This window comes from Pyrus communis, chromosome 15 (assembly GCF_963583255.1).
Source record: "Pyrus communis chromosome 15, drPyrComm1.1, whole genome shotgun sequence".
NCBI classification, from domain to species: domain Eukaryota; kingdom Viridiplantae; phylum Streptophyta; class Magnoliopsida; order Rosales; family Rosaceae; genus Pyrus; species Pyrus communis.
The window spans coordinates 7198121-7219142 of NC_084817.1; the positions used below are offsets into that span (position 1 = coordinate 7198121).

Genomic DNA, 21022 nt, shown 5'->3' on the forward strand with positions numbered 1-21022 from the left:
ACCTTTAGGTGACCACTTGGGTTCAGTGAGAGACTCGATAATTTTGGGGTCACAGCCAGCAACACAGACACGTTTATAGAATTCTCTGCACGAAAAAACCAAGAAGCTTAACCTGACTAACAAAAGGAACATAGCATAAATTAGAAGAGCACTGGCATCCCGAAGAGAGATTAGCTACATACCCTTTCTCAGAAATTTAGCCAACCCAAAGTTGAGCTCTATCCCATGGCATGTTAGGATGAGACCATTCAATCCATGACATTCGTTCGCCTTTGGAGTCCAGACGCGGGAAGGCATAGAAGTCACTTCCACTTATTAGTACTTTTGGTTCTGTATGTCACATAGATGCCCACATTATGATTTCGTTTGTAGTGTTTACACAATGTACTATGCAATTGAAGTGAAGCAAGGACTTGGGTTTAGTTTTTGGCAAACTCTGAATTAATAATTACCCATAATATCCTTGCCGGGAAGCTCTACTGCTACAATCGTTGTGATCGGTTCAGTTGCACTTTGACGAGCATCTACAAAAAAGGAGAGATTGGATTGACACTGCACATTCCTAACACTAACAGAAAAAATAAAACAGAAGATGTTATGTGCCTTGCATTCCTTCCCGTGGAGTGACATAACGGTTGAATCGGGAATCAAAAACCCCGTCGGCATAGCTGACAACTGGTCCACCATAATCTGGAGTGAGTGGTACCGGTGCAGCGGAAGAATCTGTTAGTTAAAGCAAAAACAACAACAATAATACTATTAGATAGCAACCTAGCACCTTAATTTCAATTAAACATTAATTATACAAGTGATAAATATATATGTGTGTGTGTAAGGAGCTAACCAGTTGTGGACTGTTTGTAGAGGCGCTGGTCGTTGTAATTAGAGAAAACGAGGGTATCTGTATCCCTTGAAACGCTGAAGGCACTGCCAGTTTCGGAGCCCTGAGCCATCGTCTGCACGGCGTACTCCTTGGGCGTGATGTCAACAGGTTCATCCCCCGCTCCCTCCGGTTCCCACACAACAACCTTTCGTCTATATATATACACGTAGTATTTGTATACAGTAAACCAGTCCAATGAATTAAGTATTTCTATGTGCATAGAATGAAAGACAGATTGATGGATGGTTAGATATAGATACCCTGAGTCGTCGGGGCGTGACTCGAGCCATAAGAGGCGGCCGAGGGAATCGACGGCGGTTCCACCGAGTAGCTTGGAGGCGCCGGAGACAACGGCGGGGGTGATGGGGGATTTCCAAGACCCACAGGGAGCTGTGATTTTCTCGACTTTCATATTTTCGAAAGGATAAGTGGTCATAGTGTTGAAGTTCTACGTTTTAGATGGGACTGCTGATACGTTGAAGTTGAGAATTCAAGTGAGAAGAAAGTAGAAGAACCGACATGCAGAGATGAACGTATGAAGAGGATGAGGACGGCTGAGGAAGAAAACCATTGGACTCGTATAAGGAGGAACCGCCACCTCACCCCCTTTCTGACACTCGCCACCTCTCCTCTCCATGCCACGTTGTTCAGTCTTTCGTTGCCTTGCCAATAGGGTTACCACTTACACAGTACGGTTACATCGTCATACTAGAGACGTGTGAACAAAAGTTCATACATACATTTGTACAGTGGGATCCCGTGTCGTTTAAGTTTTACTTCGAGAAAGAGAATTCAAACTCGCTAAAAAAAAATCGGTGAACACAAATTTATACATATTTTGCTTTGCCGCAGTAACATCTTATGTCATGTAATTAAGTTTTACTTATGAAGAAGAATTTAAACTCTAATACAAAAAACCGGTTACATTGACATAAGTAACTGGTGTAATCAACTGACTTTGCCCCATGACACGTAAAATTTATTGTTATGGTCTTTGAAGATAGCAACTTTAGTCAATGGAAAAAAATATCGATGTATAAAATATTACGAAATATACTAGAAAATTCATATATAGCCATATTTGTCCTTTCAAGACACATGCTGAAGCATGGGAACCTTAACTCCAGTGTCACCATCCTTAAAATATGTGATGCTTACGTTAATGCTCACAATTCTTGCACAGCGTCTTATGATTCTCGAAATATTAATAATTCGAAAAGGATAGAAATCAGTAAATTAGAGATAGCATCCAATACGAGACAATCTGCCTTGTAACTGGTTGTATATCCCTAGTGTCAATTGAGAGAAAATAAACACTTTGATATACAACCGAGGATACACAAGCGCATCAACACAAACTTCACATAGGGTTTAAAATACCACATTATGCATGTAGCCAGTAGCCATCCGATTTGCGCCAATATTTCAAGCTCCATCTCAAAGTTGTTATTTATCCACAGTTTTCCTTACTAAAACCAGCAAACTGTTTTCTACTCAGATGGAACAAAAGTCTCCTCGTAGCTTCCAGCTTGAGGCACCTCTTTCGGGTTAAATGTTTAGTCGAAGTTATCAATTTTGATCGGATTAATCTCGTCCGCAACCTTGAAGTGTCCAACTAAACGTGCAAAGAAAACCATTTGCTGTTCCAGCGTGAACTTAATGTTCTCAGCCTGCACACAAGTAGCACAAGATCAATTTACTCTTTCGGATCATTTGAATTTGTTAATGCAGCATATAACAGAAAATAGAATAGAAAATACCTTGCGGAAGCCGTGCTGTTCTCCTTCATACTCCACATGAGCAACAGGCAAACCCTTTTCCTTCAAAGCGTGGTAAATTTTACGAGCTTGATCTTGGGGTACAACCTACAAAATAAACCGTAGTTTATAAAATCAAACTTAAAGATGATAACTAAAACCCAAATGCACCACATTTATCGATAAATTCATCGGTTCCTTTCTCATCAACATATTCTTGCTTTATTGTATGGTGACTGGTAAAGAGAAGGCAACATCTGCTTACCTTGTCTTCCAACCCTTGGAATAAGATTATCGGGCAAGAAAACTTATCGACAAAGTTGATGGGTGACCTATCATAGAAATCCTTTTCACTGCCTGCAACCGGTTAAAATTGGTTCAGTTTCAAGACAATATCAACAAAAACAAAAGAGCAACGTAAAGCACCAAACATCATCTTCTGACTTACCAACGAGATTATCAAGATAATGAGATTCAAATTTATGAGTTTCTGCCCTCAACATGTTTAAGTCAGCTACCTGTTCGGGGACCAATACAAAGAAGATATTCGGTTTTTAGTTCTTAGAGAATGTTGTGCAGTATAAAAAGATATTTTGTAGTGACACGAGGAAGAAGAAAGAAAACAAGAAGCCAAATCTGAAATAATCCAAAACGAGAAGTTTTACATATTGCAATAATATAACCCCTTCCTGTTCTCTAGCTTAAGAGAAAATGAGAAATTAGTTGAGAGGCGAGAAATTAACAATGAGTATGGAGTTAGGTACTCACACCAGCCAAGGAAGATCCTGCCTTGAAGGTGTCTCTAAAAGCAAGTGCAGCTAAGGTTGTGTAGCCACCTGCAGAGGCCCCAGTAATACAAAGTCGTTCCCCATCTACCTTACCGGAATCCACCTAAATAACAAAGTTTATATTGCCAGGCTTGACTGTGATCCATCAAAATCAACATCACTATTCAGGAGAGGGGAGATAAAATGGATACCAGATATCTAGCACAGCTGCAACAATCATTCACATCCACAATTCCCCATTTGTTCAAGAGCCGTTCCCGATATTCTCTGCCATATCCTTTAAACCCAATGTGTTAGCTATAGTAGAATATAATTTGAAAGTCAATTCTTTTTACAGCCAAACTAACACCATAGGTAGCCACACATGTGAAAAATAGAAAGAAAACAAAATAAAGTAATAGAATTTGAAATATTGAGTGTAATCTGAGAGTTATAAACTCAGGAAGAAGTGTGAAAAGATTCCCCTAAAGTGAAACAAGAAAAATACAAGGTTAAGAACAAACCAGTGCTTCCACCATAGTTAACATCAACATATGCCCAACCACGACTCGTCAAGTACTGAATACTCAGATTTAAGATTCCATGTGATTCAGAGGTAGGCCCTCCTGTAGTAAATCAAAGAGAAACAATAATGTAACAAATTTTCCAGTAAAAAAAGATAATGTAACAAAATTTATTTACTAGAACAGTTAACCTATACATTCAAGAGAATGAATATATTTGACAACAAAAGGCACCTAACTAAAAGGCATTGCACATGCGTACTTGTAATGCTACTAGTGCAGATGATGGTATCCTTTGCAATAAATTACAATATATTCCCTGGTCAAGTTAAACTTTTGATTTACGCCCACAATCATTTAAGAAAGCGCAGAGCTATTTGCAAAAGAAACACCCAAATAAGGGCCACTTAGGAATTATAATTATGAAAATTTTAAACCACATAGGCACATACCATGGCTGTTCAATAACAGTGGAGGCTTTTCACCCTGAGGAGCTTGGTAATTGGGATTTGATGGTGGGTAAAAGTATGCAAAGGCAGTTTGACCTGGAACTTCTGTTGGGAATTCAATGAATTCAGGTAGGCTAAAGAAGGACTGGTATTTCAAGCAATCAGGTGAAGAAGACCAAATAATCCTGAAGTCAACTGCTTTCATTTTATGGTCATCTAAAGTCACCTGTGAGAGAGAATAAAAATGTTTCAAGATATAAAACCCAAGTGGTTCAATTCCTAAAACAATGGCATTTTCCTAGCAAAAGAAAAAAGGTTTTATGATGGGACATAAACGATGGCAGACACCTTAGCAACAGCCGACGGATGAACTTCTGATGCTCCTTCCACATACAGGCAATTGATCCCCAAGGTCTGCACAGACAAATATGAAAATTTTACAACGAAAAAACTATGATCAGGTCAGGTACTTAACAACTTCAGCACAAAAACTTAGTGAAAACAAGGTTTCTAGACGTACAATATTATCAATATCTGTAAAAGGAGTATTAAGCAGAGATAGTGATCCCTGCGCATCATCCAGGATTCCAAGATATGACCTCCCCTTCTGCCTGCATGCAAACATCCCTTATTAAGCAGGAATAGATAGCAATCATTGCAAATTACAAGTCCAAACAAGAAACTCAAAACAACCAGAAATAATTCTCACCTATAGCTGCAAGCAATTATGTTTTTACTTTCATGGCTCTGAATAAATTCATAAGAATTCATGCCAAAAACCCATAATGGTTTGGAAAACTCAGCATCCAAGGAATAAACTGATACGACCTCATTACTAGACTCAACCTGTTGATACAGAAAATGTGAATTACGAAAATATGTATCATATGAAAGCCAATTGATGCCAACTGACAAATAATTGTTGTCCGACTAGACAGCAGAATCCAGCAAACATAAAACTGAGCACACTCTTCTTTGACGCCAAAATACTGTTATCCAATTAAGCAGGAAATAAAAATCCATCTTCCAACTAGATGTTACTTAACCATATTAGAAGGAGTATACTGTTCTTATCATTTGCAATAAATAAGCTAGACAGAAATGCTAAAGTACGGAACTTACCCATTTATAAAGATTCCAGTACCCACTTTTTCTGTCAGTAATAAAAAATAGTTCCCCTGCATTCAAATATACCCAATTAAAGCATGCAAGGGCATGAAGCAACTGAAAGTTCAACAGTTTTTGGCCTAGGTTAATAGAAATATTTGAACGTGTAATACAAAAATATCACTATGCTGAATAAACTCAAGGAGTGAAAGAAATTGATAAATTCTAAGAGAGTAGTCATAAAAATCTGATCCCTGTCAAAGCTACTTAAAATTTTTCCTCAACCACGTAAAAAAGGTACCTTTAGAGGACCACTTGGGTTCAATTGGGGACTCCTTCATGGAAGGATCAGAGCCAGCAACACAAATTCGTTTGTAGATTTCTCTACGAGAAATAAACATAATTCCATATTGATCATATGTAATTATGGTAGCAATCCATAAATATATCTACATTATATGTAAATATAACTGAACTTAATCTGCATGAAGTGTGTGCCGACATATCATACTTTCCAAAGGTGATTAGTTCCTTCAGCGTGACCTAATTTATCTTGGAAAGATAATTTTTGGGAAGGGGATGATAATGAGCAGCAATGTTATCATGAAAGGAGATTCGCTTACCCCTTTTCAGAGATATACCCAACCCAAAGTTGAGACTGATCCCATGGCATGTTAGGATGGCACCATTCAATCCATGCCAGCCGTTCACCTTTGGGATCCAAACGCGGGAAGGCATAAAAATCCGTTCCACCCACTAGTACTTCTGGTTCTGTATGTCAAATGGAGTCCAAATTAGTTAAACAATGTCAAAGATACTGCAATATCTTTAACAGTTAACAGATACTATGGCACCATAAACTGAAGCAAGATATGGATTGTTGATAAACCCTTACCCCGAATGTCCTTCCCATCAATCCCTACTGAAACAATTGTTGTTATCGAATTAATGCTGCTTTCACGACGATCTACCAAAAAAAAATGAGAAATTAGTTTGACACGTAATCCCTCATATCTTATAAACCGAAAAACAAATGAATATACTTATAAGAATGCACTACAACCACATACCTTCCTGTACAGTGACAAAACGGTCAAAACGTGTATCAAACACCCCGTCAGCATAACTAATAACCGGTCCGCCATAATCCGGTGTGAGTGGTGTAGGAGTAGAATCTAATCGAGACCCATAAGACCACAACACCAATATTACTACAAGTTATCATCTTTTCAAATTAAGCGTTAATTACCAACCTTTTTCCGAGAAATTGAAAGTACCAAGCACATAAAAGCTATGATATTGATTGATGAAATTGAGGTTCCACCATAAAACCAATTGGCAATATGGGGAGTAGCCCAAGACCATATAAGCACATAGCAAACCTTGTCCCTCACCGATGTGGGACAACTCTCAACACGCCCCCGCACGTGTGGCGGATTTTCAAGCCTACACGTGGACAACAACTGGGTGACGTGGAGCGCGTGTGGCCGTTTGGCTTCACACGAGGACAACCCGCTCTGATACCATGATGAAATTGAGGTTCCACCATAAAACCAATTGGCAATATGGGGAGTAGCCCAAGACCATATAAGCACATAGCAAACCTTGTCCCTCACCGATGTGGGACAACTCTCAACAATTGATAACGTCACATACCATTGGAACTTAGAGATTGCTTGTAGAGACGTTGATCCTTATAATTGGAGAAAATGATTGTGTCCCCTGAAACGCTGAATGCACCACCTCCGTACTCCTGCGCAACCGTCCGAACCGCATAGTCCTTCGGTGTAATATCAACCGGTTCGTCCTCCGGCCTCTCTGGTTCTCTCACCAGAACGTCCCGTCTATACATACACCGTATAATTCCTCATCGGCTCATCATATATACACATTCACGAAGAATTGGAAATAACAGATAGATAGAGACAGATGGATACCCTGATTCGGAGGGGCGGGACTCGAGCCAGATGAGTCGGCCGAGGGAATCGACTGCGGTGCCGCCGAGTTGCTTGGAGGCGCCGGAGACGACGTCGGCGGAGATTGGGGATTTCCAGGACCCGTACGGAGCTACGATTTTCTCCGATTGCTTGGCTTGCAAGGAAGAAGAAGTAGTCATTTGGTGGCGGTGGTGGCTGTTCGTCTGGACTCTGGATCTGAATCGTTGACGGATTCGATTGAAGGAAGACGAAGATAAGCGATTGAGAGTGATGGTAGCCATTTCTGAATCTCCCAATCCGCGTTTTTATAGTTTAAAAATAACACCCTTTTTCAAACATTTACAGAAAAAAAATAATAAAATAATAAAATAAAAAACTGTTGGGAGAGTTTTGAAATGGGCGGGAAAACGCGGGCTTTTTGGAGGCCTGGGTCAGGGTGATTCTGAGGCTTTATATGGGCCGTGTGATGGTCCAAGTTTAATGGCCTCATATATTGTTAGCTTTCTAAGCCCAATCTAGACTTTCCAAGTTTCTATACCTCTTTTTTGTTCTTTCTTTTTTTTTTTTGCATTTTTTTCATCACTCTCAAGTCGTGGCAATATTCAACACTATATTATTACTATTGAATAATTTTAAATTTTAATATTTATTTATATTCACTACACATATCTCAAAATTTAAACTTATATAACGATGATAAATAGGGTGGTGAGCATCACCATTGTGGTAGAGCCAATGTGGAGGCATTGGCTACTGTTGACCCCAATAACATATAAAATCCCCCTTTTGAAATTTTGTTTGACCCTGTACTAACTAAGACAAATGAAATAAGGAGACCTTTAATCAATATTTTTTAAATTGACACAAACCAAAATTGCGTCATTTTTGTTCTGTTTCACTTGGAAAAAAAGTTTAGCATGATAATTCTCAAACAAGCTGAAGACTTATCAAGCACGCAAATGCCTTCTCCACCCAGACTTCATATCTCCTCATTCAAAGCTTATATGTTGTTCAAGTTTGGTCAGGCACCCTTTATCGCACTTGGTTGTATCACGAAATCTCAATCATGACTGTATTTTTCTCATCTTGGGCTTATTGAAATTTTTAGCATTTTTGTATTGATTGATTGATTTTAATGATATTTTTGGAAAAAAGAAAAAAATATTATAAATTGGCAATTACAAGTAAAAAGTATGATTAAATTTTCGAAGCTTCTATTTTATGACCCCATCGTTGTAAATTTATGACTCCACCTATGCTACTTAAGTGTGGTGAACAAACTAAAGCAGTTAAAATCGTGAAAACAGGAACAAAAGCAATAATTAGGATGTGAGCATCTATCTGAAAGCTAATTGGCAAGTGGATAGATCCAGTGTGTTCTTAAACACTAGCAAGGATCTAATGTGTTTTTAACTAATTCAAGTGAATAACACATACTTGGAGATGCAAAGGGTTTTCGGTCGTTAGGTGCACGTAGATAACATGCTCTGATATCATGTTGGTGTAGACATGTAAATTTCGGTAAAAATAAATGTTCACCAACGCATTAAACTTTGACATGCGAGGGCTTACGTGGCATGTACCATGTGTCTCACAAATCATGAACCAAGACACAAATGAAGTTTTGGTACTTTCGTACGCAAAGCTCTGAGAATCTATAAATACAAGGCTCCAAGACAAAGAAAGTGAACCAGAAAATCATTCTCACACCTAGACGCTAAAGCTCTCAAACTCCCAACTTCCCAACCACTCAAACACTCCAAAAGATTAAAAAAAGTTTCTACGTTCTCACTACAAGAAAAATGGGCTAAGAACACAATTGATTTGTGCCCTTCTCATTTTCATTGATCACAAATACATATTTGTGTGTTTTAAATTCCATTGAACACCAAATTTTCTCAAATGTGCCCTCTAACAAAAAAAAACAAATTAGTTTGTGTCTGGTATTTGTGCCTACTAAATTTTGAACACAAAACTTTGTGTCCAGCTTCCATGTAAGAGATGAAATTTTTTTTTTTATTAATTTACAAACACACAATAAAGGCTTTTGTGCCCTCTAATTTAATATTTTTAAATAAAAAAATATATTTTTTTATGTCCTTTACATTTACTTTTTCCCTATTCACAATTTGTGAAAATATCTAGTTACAATCAAGTTGAATTATTAGGGGGGGAATCTAATTGATCTATTATTTTATTAATTTTCTAATGGGTTTTTGTGTCCCGTGAGACCCACCCACATGAGTCTTCACCCTTCCCTGTGCATTCACTCCTTTCTTCACTCCATCACTCTTTCGTCTCTCTCTTTCACGCAACCCTTTCTCTCACTAACTCTCTCCACTTCATCATTTTTTTTCTTTGTCATCTCCCTCACCATCTATGTGCTCACTGCACAGAAAACCGCATAATCCATCTCTACCTCACTCGCCACTCCGGTGAACCTTGCCACCATCCAAACACCACACTGTCATCCTCGCTCTCTCACAGTCTCTCTCTCTTATTCTCGACTTTTTCCTTGACACAGAGCACATAAGCAATGACGGCGACAAAGCTGCCGATCTCCAGCAAGGTAACCACATGCCTCACCTTCCTCTCCTCACTGCGGACTCCCTATTATCTTTTGCTTTCTGGAAACAGAAACTGACGCAACGAATTGACAAGCTCCGTGGCAGCTTGACTTCCTAGCGAGATTTTTCGTTGAATCCAATATGAGTGAGTCTCGAAAACACCTTAGTTAGGTTCTTTAAGTTGTTTAGATATGTTTTCGTGCATTGCATGCCTGATTTGGTTATGGTTGGATGCAGTTTCAACCTAGGGGACAAATTCCCCAAATTTCCAGCGAGGGCTATGAGTTTCAGGCTGATTTTAAGCTATCACCGGCCACCCAATGGCCCTGAGAAGGTATATTTCGAATCCTTACCTTCGTAGCTTTGTGTTCGCTTTTGAATTGTTAAAAATGGTTGTGTTTTGGAGCAAAACGGACTCTAAAACCCATGGCGTGGTTGTAGGTCATTCTCTCGCTGCGCGTGGTACTACTGTGGATTGCGCATAGAGCACAAGTACCTCCACCAAAAGGATAAATGCCTGAAAGGATGAATATACGTTTGAAATCATTGCCTTGTTTTTTTCTTTAAATTATAATGATGATTTCTTAGTTGAATTTCAGCATGTGATTGATTTGTCAAGAGGAGAAATTATGAGCAATCTTTTCCTCTTCTGATCTAGTGTTTTCAATTGTTTGATTCAAGTTGTAAGGTATTTCCATTTTGTTTTTTTTTGTTTTTTTTTTTAAATTAACTAATAGACCACAATTACAAAAATTGTGCTAACATGAATTTGAAATGTCATCTGACACAAGTGTCTGAACAAGGCACAAAAAAACCCTTATTTGTGCTCAACTCTTTGAGCACTGATGGTTATATGGTGCCCTCTAATCAAAGGGCACGCCTATAGAGGGCACATATATAGTTTAGTTGTTGTATTGTTAATATTGCTCTATGGGCACATATGTTGGTGCCCTTTGACCTCATAGGGCACAAATAACTTTTTGTGTGCATTGACCATATTTTTTTGTAGTGTCTTCGTCAAATCCTTGAAGAATCATCAAGCACCACTACATGTGCTAGTTCTTTCATCGCCACAAGCCAAAACCTTGAGGCGTTCGTTCATCCGAGATCAAGTTATCACGACTCTTAGATTAATAACACACATTTTTCATCTTCAAAGATCGAATCAGATAATCAAACCTTGTAAAGAGCTTGCAACTCTAATCTCGTTAATACAAATATTATTTTATACATGTGTTCTTGTTTGATTTGTCACAAAAATTTCGCATTTACAATTGGAAAGTAAGCATCCAACTCAAAACTAACTAACAACAAATGAAAAGGGTTCAGGTCTTTTTACACAAAAATCCAAGCCTTTTTAGTAAACAAGGGCCTAACTTAATAACTTGTAGATCAATGATTGAGTGATGAGAGAGGTTTTCACTTCCTTGTTTGGGCATGGATTGTCTTCCACATTGTCTAATCTCTAGCTAACATCCACATTAAGCAAAGCTTTTTCTTGACATCATGTCACTTGAATTACCAAAAGAGCTGACGATCCCATCATTAGCACAATAATAATTCTAACGGATGGTATTGATAGGTGGAGGAGTTTTCAAACAGTGTTCTGATTAATCTATTTTAAATTTGCTCTATATGCCAAAAACATCATATTCAAATATCAATCGTCCAAAAGTTCAGTTATCAAATCAAATGTGTTATATATAATTATATTTTCATCCAGGCATTTATCTATATGGATTGCATGTGGATGCGTTGTTAGTCTGGTCTCAACCAGCTTGTCATTTTTTACAGTGTAAGTTGTAATTTGTCTCACACGACGCCAAATTTTATAAAAAATTTCTTCAAACTTTTGACATCATCTTTGACAAAGGCAGATTCTTAAAGATCTTTTTTTTTTTTAAGAAAGGATAGTGATTTTCATTACTAACTATAACAGTATCAATTACAAGGGTTATGTGGGTACAATCTATAGTGACCAAATATTTGATCTAGAGGTAGTTCACACAAACAAATAATGATGATAAACCCCTAATTGGCTACCACAAGCATGCACACACTAGTACAAGAATTCTTGTACAAATCTCCCACAAAAATGGTAGGTGCAAAGACTTATATCGGAGCATATGTATGTCACCACCACATAAGTGAGACCACATCAAACCATCGCTAACAAGCGAGACCACATCAAAAACACTGCTCACACTCGAAGCCACATCAGTCACTAGGTGAGACATTATCCACTAGATGCAGTGCAAACAAACCTATGTTGACCTACACTAATCTGAGAAACTAAATCTTTCGGTTGGCTCGTCTCTAACGATTGGCTCATCTCAACTTCCAACTTTACCACTTCTAGTGAGATTCGCCACAAACGTGAGCCAAGCAAGGCAAAGCCTCCATACATCTTGTCGAGGAAGGCATGCCGCAATGGATCAGTCAAGGAGAGCCACAAAACCCTAAAAAAAAGTCCTAAAATGAGGATCCGACTCATCAACAACCAATACCCAAACAAACTCGCAAATCTTGCCTAAATCAAGGGGATAGGCCCTGTGAGGCAGTAATTCTCGAATTTTGCGGGGAGAGGGGAGTGCATCAAAGCCGCGAAAATTGGTTGCCCACAAAAGGATGGTGAAGAAGAGGTGCTACGCAGCACCAAAAACTAGAGAGAGAGGGGGGAAAAGGGAGGGTTGAGGAGGAATGGTGGGGGAATTAAGGGGATGAAAGGCAGGGAGTCGAGAGGCTAAGGAGGCAGGGAGTGGAGAGTCTAGGGAGGTGGGGAGGTTAGGAGGAGAAGGGGGCGCTAGGAAGAGGAGGGAGAGGCTGACGTTGTCCCCAAGTCAAGGCAAGGGACGGGTGGCTAAGATACAGTACTAGGGTTTCTGTTTGGAGAGGGAGAGAAAGGAGGTTGCGGTAAAGGGATTTTTTTACATTCTCGTTGGTTGTTGATCGATCCTTAAAGATCCTTAATAACCCTACAAGCTTGGATTTCAAATTTTCACTCTCGAGCTTAGTTAAAAGAGTAAATTGTAGAAATGATCTCTGAACTTTAATCAAATTGGAGTAATGGTCTCTTAACTAAAAATCTATTGTCATTGGTCCCTCAACTTATCAAAACATGTAGCTATTGGTCCTTTTCGTCAACTTCGTCAGAATTCTATCAAAATGAGTAATGTTGGAAGGACCTTTGCTACAATTAGGTTAAAGTTGAGGGATCATTGCTCCAATTGAGTTAAAATTGAGGGACCATTTCTCCAATTGAATTAAAGTTGAGGGACCATTGATACAATTTTTCTTACTTAACTTTCCACATTTGCCTCTTGATTTAGCCTCCCGTGCATGGCACGTGACTCATTTTAGCGGAAGTTCTAACGGAGTTGACGAAAATGATCATAGCTGCACATTTTGATGAGTTGAAGGACCAATGGGAATGAATTTGTAGTTGAGGGACCATTGCTCCAATTGGTTAAAGTTGAGGGACCACTGCTACAATTTACTCTAACTGAAAACTCAAGAGTTTAATCTGAAATCTAAACAAGAAACTGACACACCAAGAATGACAAAAGAATTACACTATTACCGTGTAAAATTACACTAGTACACTATTAAAGTGCCAATCTCGAATCGATTCAATCTTATATTATTGGTTTTCTCCACTTTCGCAAGTGGTCAGATCATGGTTTAGTTGCAACTTTATGTTGCATCAATGAATAAAACTTTTTTGGTAAATTCATATGCATATGCATATGCATATGGAACCCACCTTTGCTGCAGGTAACTTGGTCTTGCATTGTACCCAAACTCCAAATTATATGCTTTAAACCGACCACAGCTTTTCTATCCAACCATATGCTTGTGGTACATGATTGCTCAATTAGTGGGTCGTTTCCCAAAAGCGTATTGGACATGATCATGGAGTTAAATCCCAATTCTTTTGAATGAGTTATATGAGCACTCAATGCCTAAGTTTCTAACTAGGTTTCACAGCTTTAGTTAATGCTCCCAATAAACCAAACTATCCAGCAGATGTGTTGTTAGGTGATTTGATCCTCCCATAGTTATGCTCCATGAACAGTAAGGTGTTTGATAAGACGAACAGACACATAGTTATACATAATCAATAACACCAAATCTTGTATATTTTACTAGTTATGGCTAAGCACTGATTAAAGACTAAATATAGTAAAGCATGGAGCTCCAGCATGGACACTAGTTCTCTCATGTTTTGACCCTCTTGTTAACGATGTAGTGGAGCTTCAAATTAATGATTTTGTTGCTACTAAATTAGGGTTCAAATTAATGATTTCGTTGCTACTAAATTTTAAGGTTCTTGTACTGTACCTGAAAATGTCATGGTGACGTTATCTTAAGCCATGATTCACGTGACAAGTTTGCACGATTGGTTTCAAATACTGTGACTGAGACACTGCGGGTGTGTGAAAGTTTTGCTACTAAATGTGCCACGGATGCCTAGTTAAACACACAACAGAAACTAGAAAAACACTTAGTAGAGCTTATAGAACCCAACCCAATTATTTGCAGCACTAACTTTTGCTGCCTAACATGGCGTTTGTGATAAGACCATATCTGACATACAAGAGGGAGGAAATAAAAGGGAACAGGGAAAGAGATAGCGACTATAAACAATGGAAAGAAAGCAAAGTTTAATTCCAATTAATATGGATAAGCAGGAGAAAAAGATTTTGAGGGGGAAGATGAGCTGCACCTCAATAATTATATTGAGGCATTTAGGATTGGGGTTTGGAAAAGCATAAAGCTAGTGACATTGATGCCTTGTTTGATGATCAGAGATCCACATGCATAACCAACATTTCCGCATTTCATTTTGAGTTTCTTTCCGCAAAATACTTTGTTACTTACGTTACTTGTAAGGAATCATTCTTCGTAATCAAGTGATTTGCAAGTGAAAACGACTTATCACATGTAACGAGTGATCTATCCAAAAACAATGAGTCATTACTTGCGACGAGTGATATAAAAGAATGAATGACTGCTTTTACATGAAATTTGACTCGTTATGAATAATGAATGATCTTCAAATGAAGAAAAATGACTCATTACATGCTAAGAGGCGAACAATGTTGGTTTTATTTTTCTTCATGCCCTGGCCCTTCGTCTGCAATCTGTGTGGTCCGACCCTCCTTATCTTATCACATTCAACCGCCTCCCCTTTTCATCACTAAACTTTGTCATATCACTCTTTACTATTTAGTCCCATTAAGTTCCCCCTCCCTTAACCAACTTGAAAAATAAAACATAAAAATTGAATTCCCTTTCCAAACTTCAAAGATTCCAATCACATAAACTTAAACTAACCCCGAAACGACGCCGTCCAACAGAAAGTATCCAAACACAGACATAACCAAATGACTGACCAAACTAAATTTTGAAGTCCTATTTTCTCCAACCTTCCACTCTCTATATATATTTCCAATTAGCGTACATTTTCAAACACTCATATCTAATATACCCCTTCTTGTGTTTGTTGAATTGATTTCTGAACCACAAACCCTAGCCACAATGCCTTCTGTGCACTCTAGCCCCTTCTACCACTTAGAGAACTCAGCCATATTTAACCTAATCCGGCACGGTCATACGCCGGGCCAAAAACGTTCGTCGAAATCTTCATCCGGAGGTCTTCTCAAGATGTTCAAGCTCTTCCCCATGTTGACGTCAGGCTGCAAAATGGTTGCTTTGCTAGGCAGACCCCGAAAGCCGTTACTAAAGGATCATGCCACAACAGGTACAATTTTCGGGTATCGAAAAGGGAGGGTGAGCCTAGCAATACAAGAAGACCCTCATTGCATGCCACTCTTTGTGCTCGAGCTGCCAATGCACAGTAGTGTGTTTCACAAAGAAATGGCGTCAGATATAGTCCGAATCGCGCTTGAGAGCGAGACGAAGACGCACAAGAAGAAGCTGACGGAGGAGTTTGTGTGGGCTGTGTATTGCAATGGAAGAAAGGTAGGGTATTCTATTAGGAGGAAGCAAATGTCGGAGGACGAGCTTCATGTTATGCAAACTTTGAGGGGTGTTTCGATGGGGGCAGGGGTTCTTCCATGCCCTTCTGATCAGAAGGAGTACGCAGGAGATGGGGAATTGACTTACATAAGGGCAAGGTTTGAGAGGGTGGTTGGATCAAAGGACTCTGAAGCTTTGTACATGATTAATCCCGATGGTGCTGCAGGGCCAGAATTAAGTATTTTCTTTGTAAGAGCTCATTAGCTTAGCAAAAAATTACGTTCTGTTTTCATTAATTAATATAGGTTATTTAATGTAACTTTGTGTCTATGTAAACTAAGGTTCTCAAATTCATGAATTGATTGTTTTTAACTTCAATGATTGTAGTCAGTCCTGCTCTTCTAAGGTCCTCAAATTTTGAGGACCTGTGTGAACCAAATTCATATTAGCCGTTAAAATGTATTAGCTTAAGATCCAAAAGTTTAAAATATTTGACAAATAAGCGAAATCAACTTAAAATCCAGGAACCATTAGAAAACTCGTTTTCTTATTTTGCTTTATTAAGTTGTCAAATATTTTAAGCTTTTCGATCTAAACTAATATAATCTTGTGATTGTTATGCATTTGGTCATCACAGGTCCTTAAAATGAGGGCCTTAGGAGAGCATGAGTTGTAGAGTAGTTGAGTTTCAAAATTTTTTTTTTTTCCTTTTTTGACGAAGTAATATTCTAAAACTTCTCTCTAATTGACAAAAAGGGTATTCGAACTCGAGTACAATAAAACCAACACATTGCGTTAACCAGTTGGCATAACGATCTGTAGTTCCAAAAATATCTTTAGTTGCCTTCAAGGTACTGCCTTGATCATGATGATACATAGGAAAGAATCATTAACAGGCTGGAAATTGTTTGGACCACAATCAACTTTTAGGCAGTGTAGGCGCTTGTACCATTGAAATTAATGTTTTCAGACCCAACCCCCTTTCCGAAGTAAAATTAAGGGTTAACGATATTTTACACTATAAGATTGGAGGGTCATTTGCAATTGAGACACAAGGTTTCGGTTTTCACATATTACACTATGTGGTTGTTGAAATACATTAATTTAACTATCTCGTCAATTTTACTGTCTAATTAGACGTTAAGTAATGAAATAACATGGACTAGGGTGGCATTTGAAGCACACGACCATCAATTTCACGGTTTAATACTTTACACTTTTACTCTTTTAGTCCTTGTATGAAATCGACAACCAACGTGTACCTCAAATGCGGGCTTAGTCTATGCCACGTCAATACTTAACGTCTAATTAAACAGTAAAATTGGCGGAATGGTTAAATTGGTATGTGTAAATTGAAACTTCGTACTCATTTTGTAAATAAGCCCAAACCTTGTTGTGTAAAATGCAATTAACCCTAAAATTAAAAAAAAAGAAATAGAAGAAAATGAAATTTTAATCATGTATGTAACAGAGTTGATATTCAGATGTTACATCGATATCTAATAGATATTGTTGATATGACGTTGATATTTGGTATCAACATTGATATTTGGTATCAATACGTCAATATAACGTTGTTAAAATAACATTGATATTTGATTGCTTTATCGCCGTGTAAGTCGTTCATGTCACTCAACCAGATCATGTGCAGCCCATGCACACAATCCACATGCGCAGGGAAGAAAACCACAGTATAACCTGAGGCCCTATAAACCCAAAAGTGAGCCGTACTCGATTCAATCAGTGCTCCAGTGTAACAAAAGTAATGGACAACAACAATGGGCTTCTTGAATTGTACACAGCCACCCGGCTTCATTTTGTCAAGAAAAATGCTAGGATGCATGCGCGCAGACTGACTATAGTTGGTTATTCATGCTTGTGCAGGATTGCAGGATTAGTGACGCTTAGGATCAATTATTGTCCGACCTATTCATAAAAGAGCAGAATGCACTAATTTGTTGACGAGAAACTAATCCAATTCGAAGTTGTTGATGTTCATACCAATCGATCATAGAAGAAAAATTCTAATTCAGTTCCTTCCGATTAAGCTTCCTTCCTATTAAATCTGGAAGTTCTTAACTAGCACTGGGGTTTGTATCTGCACGAGACTAAGTAATACCTCAATGCGAAGGACCCTAATTTTTTTATGAGTAAGTCAGACAATCCACCTAGTACCCAACTGCCAGACATAAGAATTTTCGACGACTACCAGGCATACATAGAAAGAGATAAATCTAGAGCTTACATTTGGGTTGTCGTAAATGTATTAAATTAAAGATCGTCAAAGATAGTTATCTAGAAAAACTTGACCCAAATGAATTTACATAGATTCCAAGCTACATCCCTTATTGGATAGGGGTTGGGGTAGGTTGGTAAGAAGAAGATAGTTAATTCGATCTTCCCCATGGACTAGAGTGAGAAGTCTTGCGATGGTGTTTTAAAAATTGAATCCATCTGTCAACAGCTTGCATATTCAACAAATGTCCATTTCAGTTTCTGTGTGTAAAAGCGACTTGTCACTTGTAATATTGTAGATAATTGCTACGTATTTACATATTTTGATCTTTTGGAAGCCTGCCGAAGATTTTGTACGCAGTACGTTCTATTTATGAGTCAGTGTAGGTTATCTCCCATTTTAGTTATTTGTATGTGTTTACGCGTATCTTTGTTTGTCTAGAAGAATGATCGAATGTCGTAGACAATGCCAATACGTACTTGCTGCCAGAGTTATGTTCGTACATCTATACACACGTATGTAAAGCATCAAGATGCCATTTACTAATTTTCAGGATTCACAAGTTTTTTAAAAGAATCAATACATACAAAACGAATTAGTGCCAAAACAAGAAGTAATAAAGGTAGGGCGCATCAATACATGTGGGCATTGGCGGATCCATATAGGGACCCCTCGGAAGTCCGAAGAAACACTTGTGATCAACCTTCGAGATTCTCCAACAATTTGGGCAGGTGCAGTGGAAAGGCTTGTTTCCTCTATGAATGTGCAGGCAGCAGTGCTTATAACAAAGAAGAAGAATAAGAGGTCTTTAATTTTTGTTTTAAAAGACCTAGCCAAAACGGCAGCATTTTTGAGCCAGGTCATTATAAAAAAAAATTAAAAACTAAAATATCTATGTTTTCTCTATACGGCTTGAGAATCCCGATCTTTTCCAATATCCCCAAATTATATGTAAGAACTCCCAGCCCCAATCATCACAACCTTCCAACTTTAAACCCAAGTTACCCTATTTCCCACCACCATTTGCCGTTCCACCACCTTTAGCTGCCTAATTTTATTTCTTCCAAATTCACATAAGTTTTTTTATCCTAGACTCTAGTCCCAACTACCAATTAATAATATATATATATATATATATATGTTACATTAACAAATTTTATCTTTGTAAAGTCACTAATTGTGTTATGTTGCTGAGGATAATGTGTTGGTTTTATTACTTTTGAAATTAATATTGATTTATTCAATGAACCAAATTCAATAGAACATAGTGATATAGAATCAAATTAGTTTAATATTTTATTTTTCTTTTTTAACTTTTATGTTGGACCTCCGATCTTGAAATCCTGAATCCGTCACTGTATACGGGTCTCATCCCTATTAACAAAATTGTACAAATATGTGATAAGATTAACATTTTACAAAAAAATAAAAAAGAAAAATAAAAAGAAAAAAAACTGGTGGGAATAAGAAAAACGAGGAGAATATCAAACAACCGTGGTTAACCAAATTGTTGACCGGCACGAGCAGGACAAGGCACCAGTTCTCACGCGGTATTGCCGTATTGGCTACCACCTTAAGCTTCCTTCCTATTAATACCGATTACATTAAAAAATTTCTCTCAATCGACAATTGGGTTGGAAGGGGACATCGCGGGACCCACTGATAGTTACCAGACCAGGTATCCCAAATCTCCTCCCATCAGTGAAAATATCTGCCAACGAAAATACGAGTCCAAATTTGGGGCCCACCTCCAGCCTACAATCGACCGTACACAATCACCGCTTTCTGTTTTATTCTCTTCAAATTTTTTTTACCCTAATTATGGAATTTATGGATGAGTAATGAGCATGGATTATCAAACTTTATCACTGGATTTTATTCACCAAACGATTGAATTATTTTAATTTCTTTTAAGTTTGGGCGTACATTTACTATGTTTAAGGAGTTTGTGTTCAATTTTTTTTTTTGACAAACGATATTATCTGCACTAAAGAGAGGGGAGTATGCTTAGCTTTACAATAGGCTATCAATAATGTGGTTCAAACTTATTTTTGGTGAAAATTAAACCTAAGACCTCTCACTTACAAGTGAAGATGAATATTACTAGACCGTAGTGTTAAGTGGCAGGCGTTTGTGTTCAATTGATTAATAGTATTCATCCCAACATTTGAAATCTGAATTTATTTCTCTCGTCTTACAATCATTTGAATAACAAAAGTTTGAACATGTAGAGTAAAAGATTCTCACATAGGTGAAAGAAAAAACTTTGTAACAATTTATAACAGGTTAGACTATTCCGCATCTTAACTTCTTCATGGTATCAGAGCAATGGCTAGACGTACTCCTCGTCACCTAATTCGTGTTGTCAATGTGTTTGACTTGAAAACTCACCACGCATGAGAGGCATATGAGGATGTAAAGATAAAAGAGTCACACATCATTTAAAAGAAAAACATTGCGAAGACTTATAAGAAGTTGGACTACTCTTTGAATTGCTAATTAATTTTATGATAAAACCTCAACTTATTTATTATACATCTCTCTTACTTGTTTCTTGATCATTCCTACACTCATCATTGCTCGATCACATAATTAAGTCTAGTACATTTTTCTTGTGCCAAACGCGACTGACTTTAACGCACCTCTAATTTGAAACTAAAGAACACATTAAGGTTAGTGCCCTACAGCCCTTGGGCTTTTTATCTAGTAAAGGACATTGGTACACAGTTTTGTTGTATGTAAAATTCGAAACAAGTCGGTGACCGTGACTAGGGATTTGGTGCCAGCTGTGGTATCAACTTCCCAACAGCTGC

At 38.0% G+C, this 21022-nt stretch overlaps 2 protein-coding genes and 1 pseudogene across 2 annotated transcripts; 1 reads left to right on the forward strand and 2 right to left on the reverse strand.

Annotated features, from left to right (window-relative positions):
- Positions 1-1319, reverse strand: part of LOC137716971 (uncharacterized) — an 8159-nt pseudogene extending 6840 nt beyond the window's left edge.
- An 839-nt stretch (positions 1320-2158) lies between these two features.
- LOC137718518 (dipeptidyl-peptidase 5-like) lies at positions 2159-7685 on the reverse strand. The gene is made up of 18 exons (XM_068458074.1): positions 7425-7685; positions 7144-7331; positions 6558-6662; positions 6383-6454; positions 6111-6258; positions 5789-5871; positions 5503-5558; positions 5090-5226; positions 4901-4991; positions 4729-4794; positions 4384-4606; positions 3932-4033; positions 3620-3705; positions 3409-3531; positions 3089-3158; positions 2906-2997; positions 2644-2748; positions 2159-2553 (listed from the first exon to the last, which is right to left on the reverse strand). Exons 1-18 carry the CDS (start codon positions 7601-7603, stop codon positions 2440-2442), a joined length of 2040 nt encoding a protein of 679 aa, XP_068314175.1. The 5' UTR covers positions 7604-7685; the 3' UTR covers positions 2159-2439.
- A 7570-nt stretch (positions 7686-15255) lies between these two features.
- LOC137718719 (protein MIZU-KUSSEI 1-like) lies at positions 15256-16466 on the forward strand. Its single transcript, XM_068458262.1, has one exon. The coding sequence runs from the start codon at positions 15533-15535 to the stop codon at positions 16235-16237; it is 705 nt and encodes a 234-aa protein (XP_068314363.1). The 5' UTR covers positions 15256-15532; the 3' UTR covers positions 16238-16466.
- Positions 16467-21022: the final 4556 nt, after the last annotated feature.

Coding starts and splice junctions, on each gene's coding strand:
- LOC137718518 (XM_068458074.1), bottom strand. CDS start 7,603: ATGACTACTTCTTCTTCCTTGCAAGCCAAGCAATCGGAGAAAATCGTA. Junction 4,607..4,728: donor ATCCGTCGGCTGTTGCTAAG/GTGTCTGCCATC, acceptor TCTCTCTCACAG/GTGACTTTAGATGACCATAA. Junction 3,159..3,408: donor CAGGATCTTCCTTGGCTGGT/GTGAGTACCTAA, acceptor GTCCCCGAACAG/GTAGCTGACTTAAACATGTT.
- LOC137718719 (XM_068458262.1), top strand. CDS start 15,533: ATGCCTTCTGTGCACTCTAGCCCCTTCTACCACTTAGAGAACTCAGCC.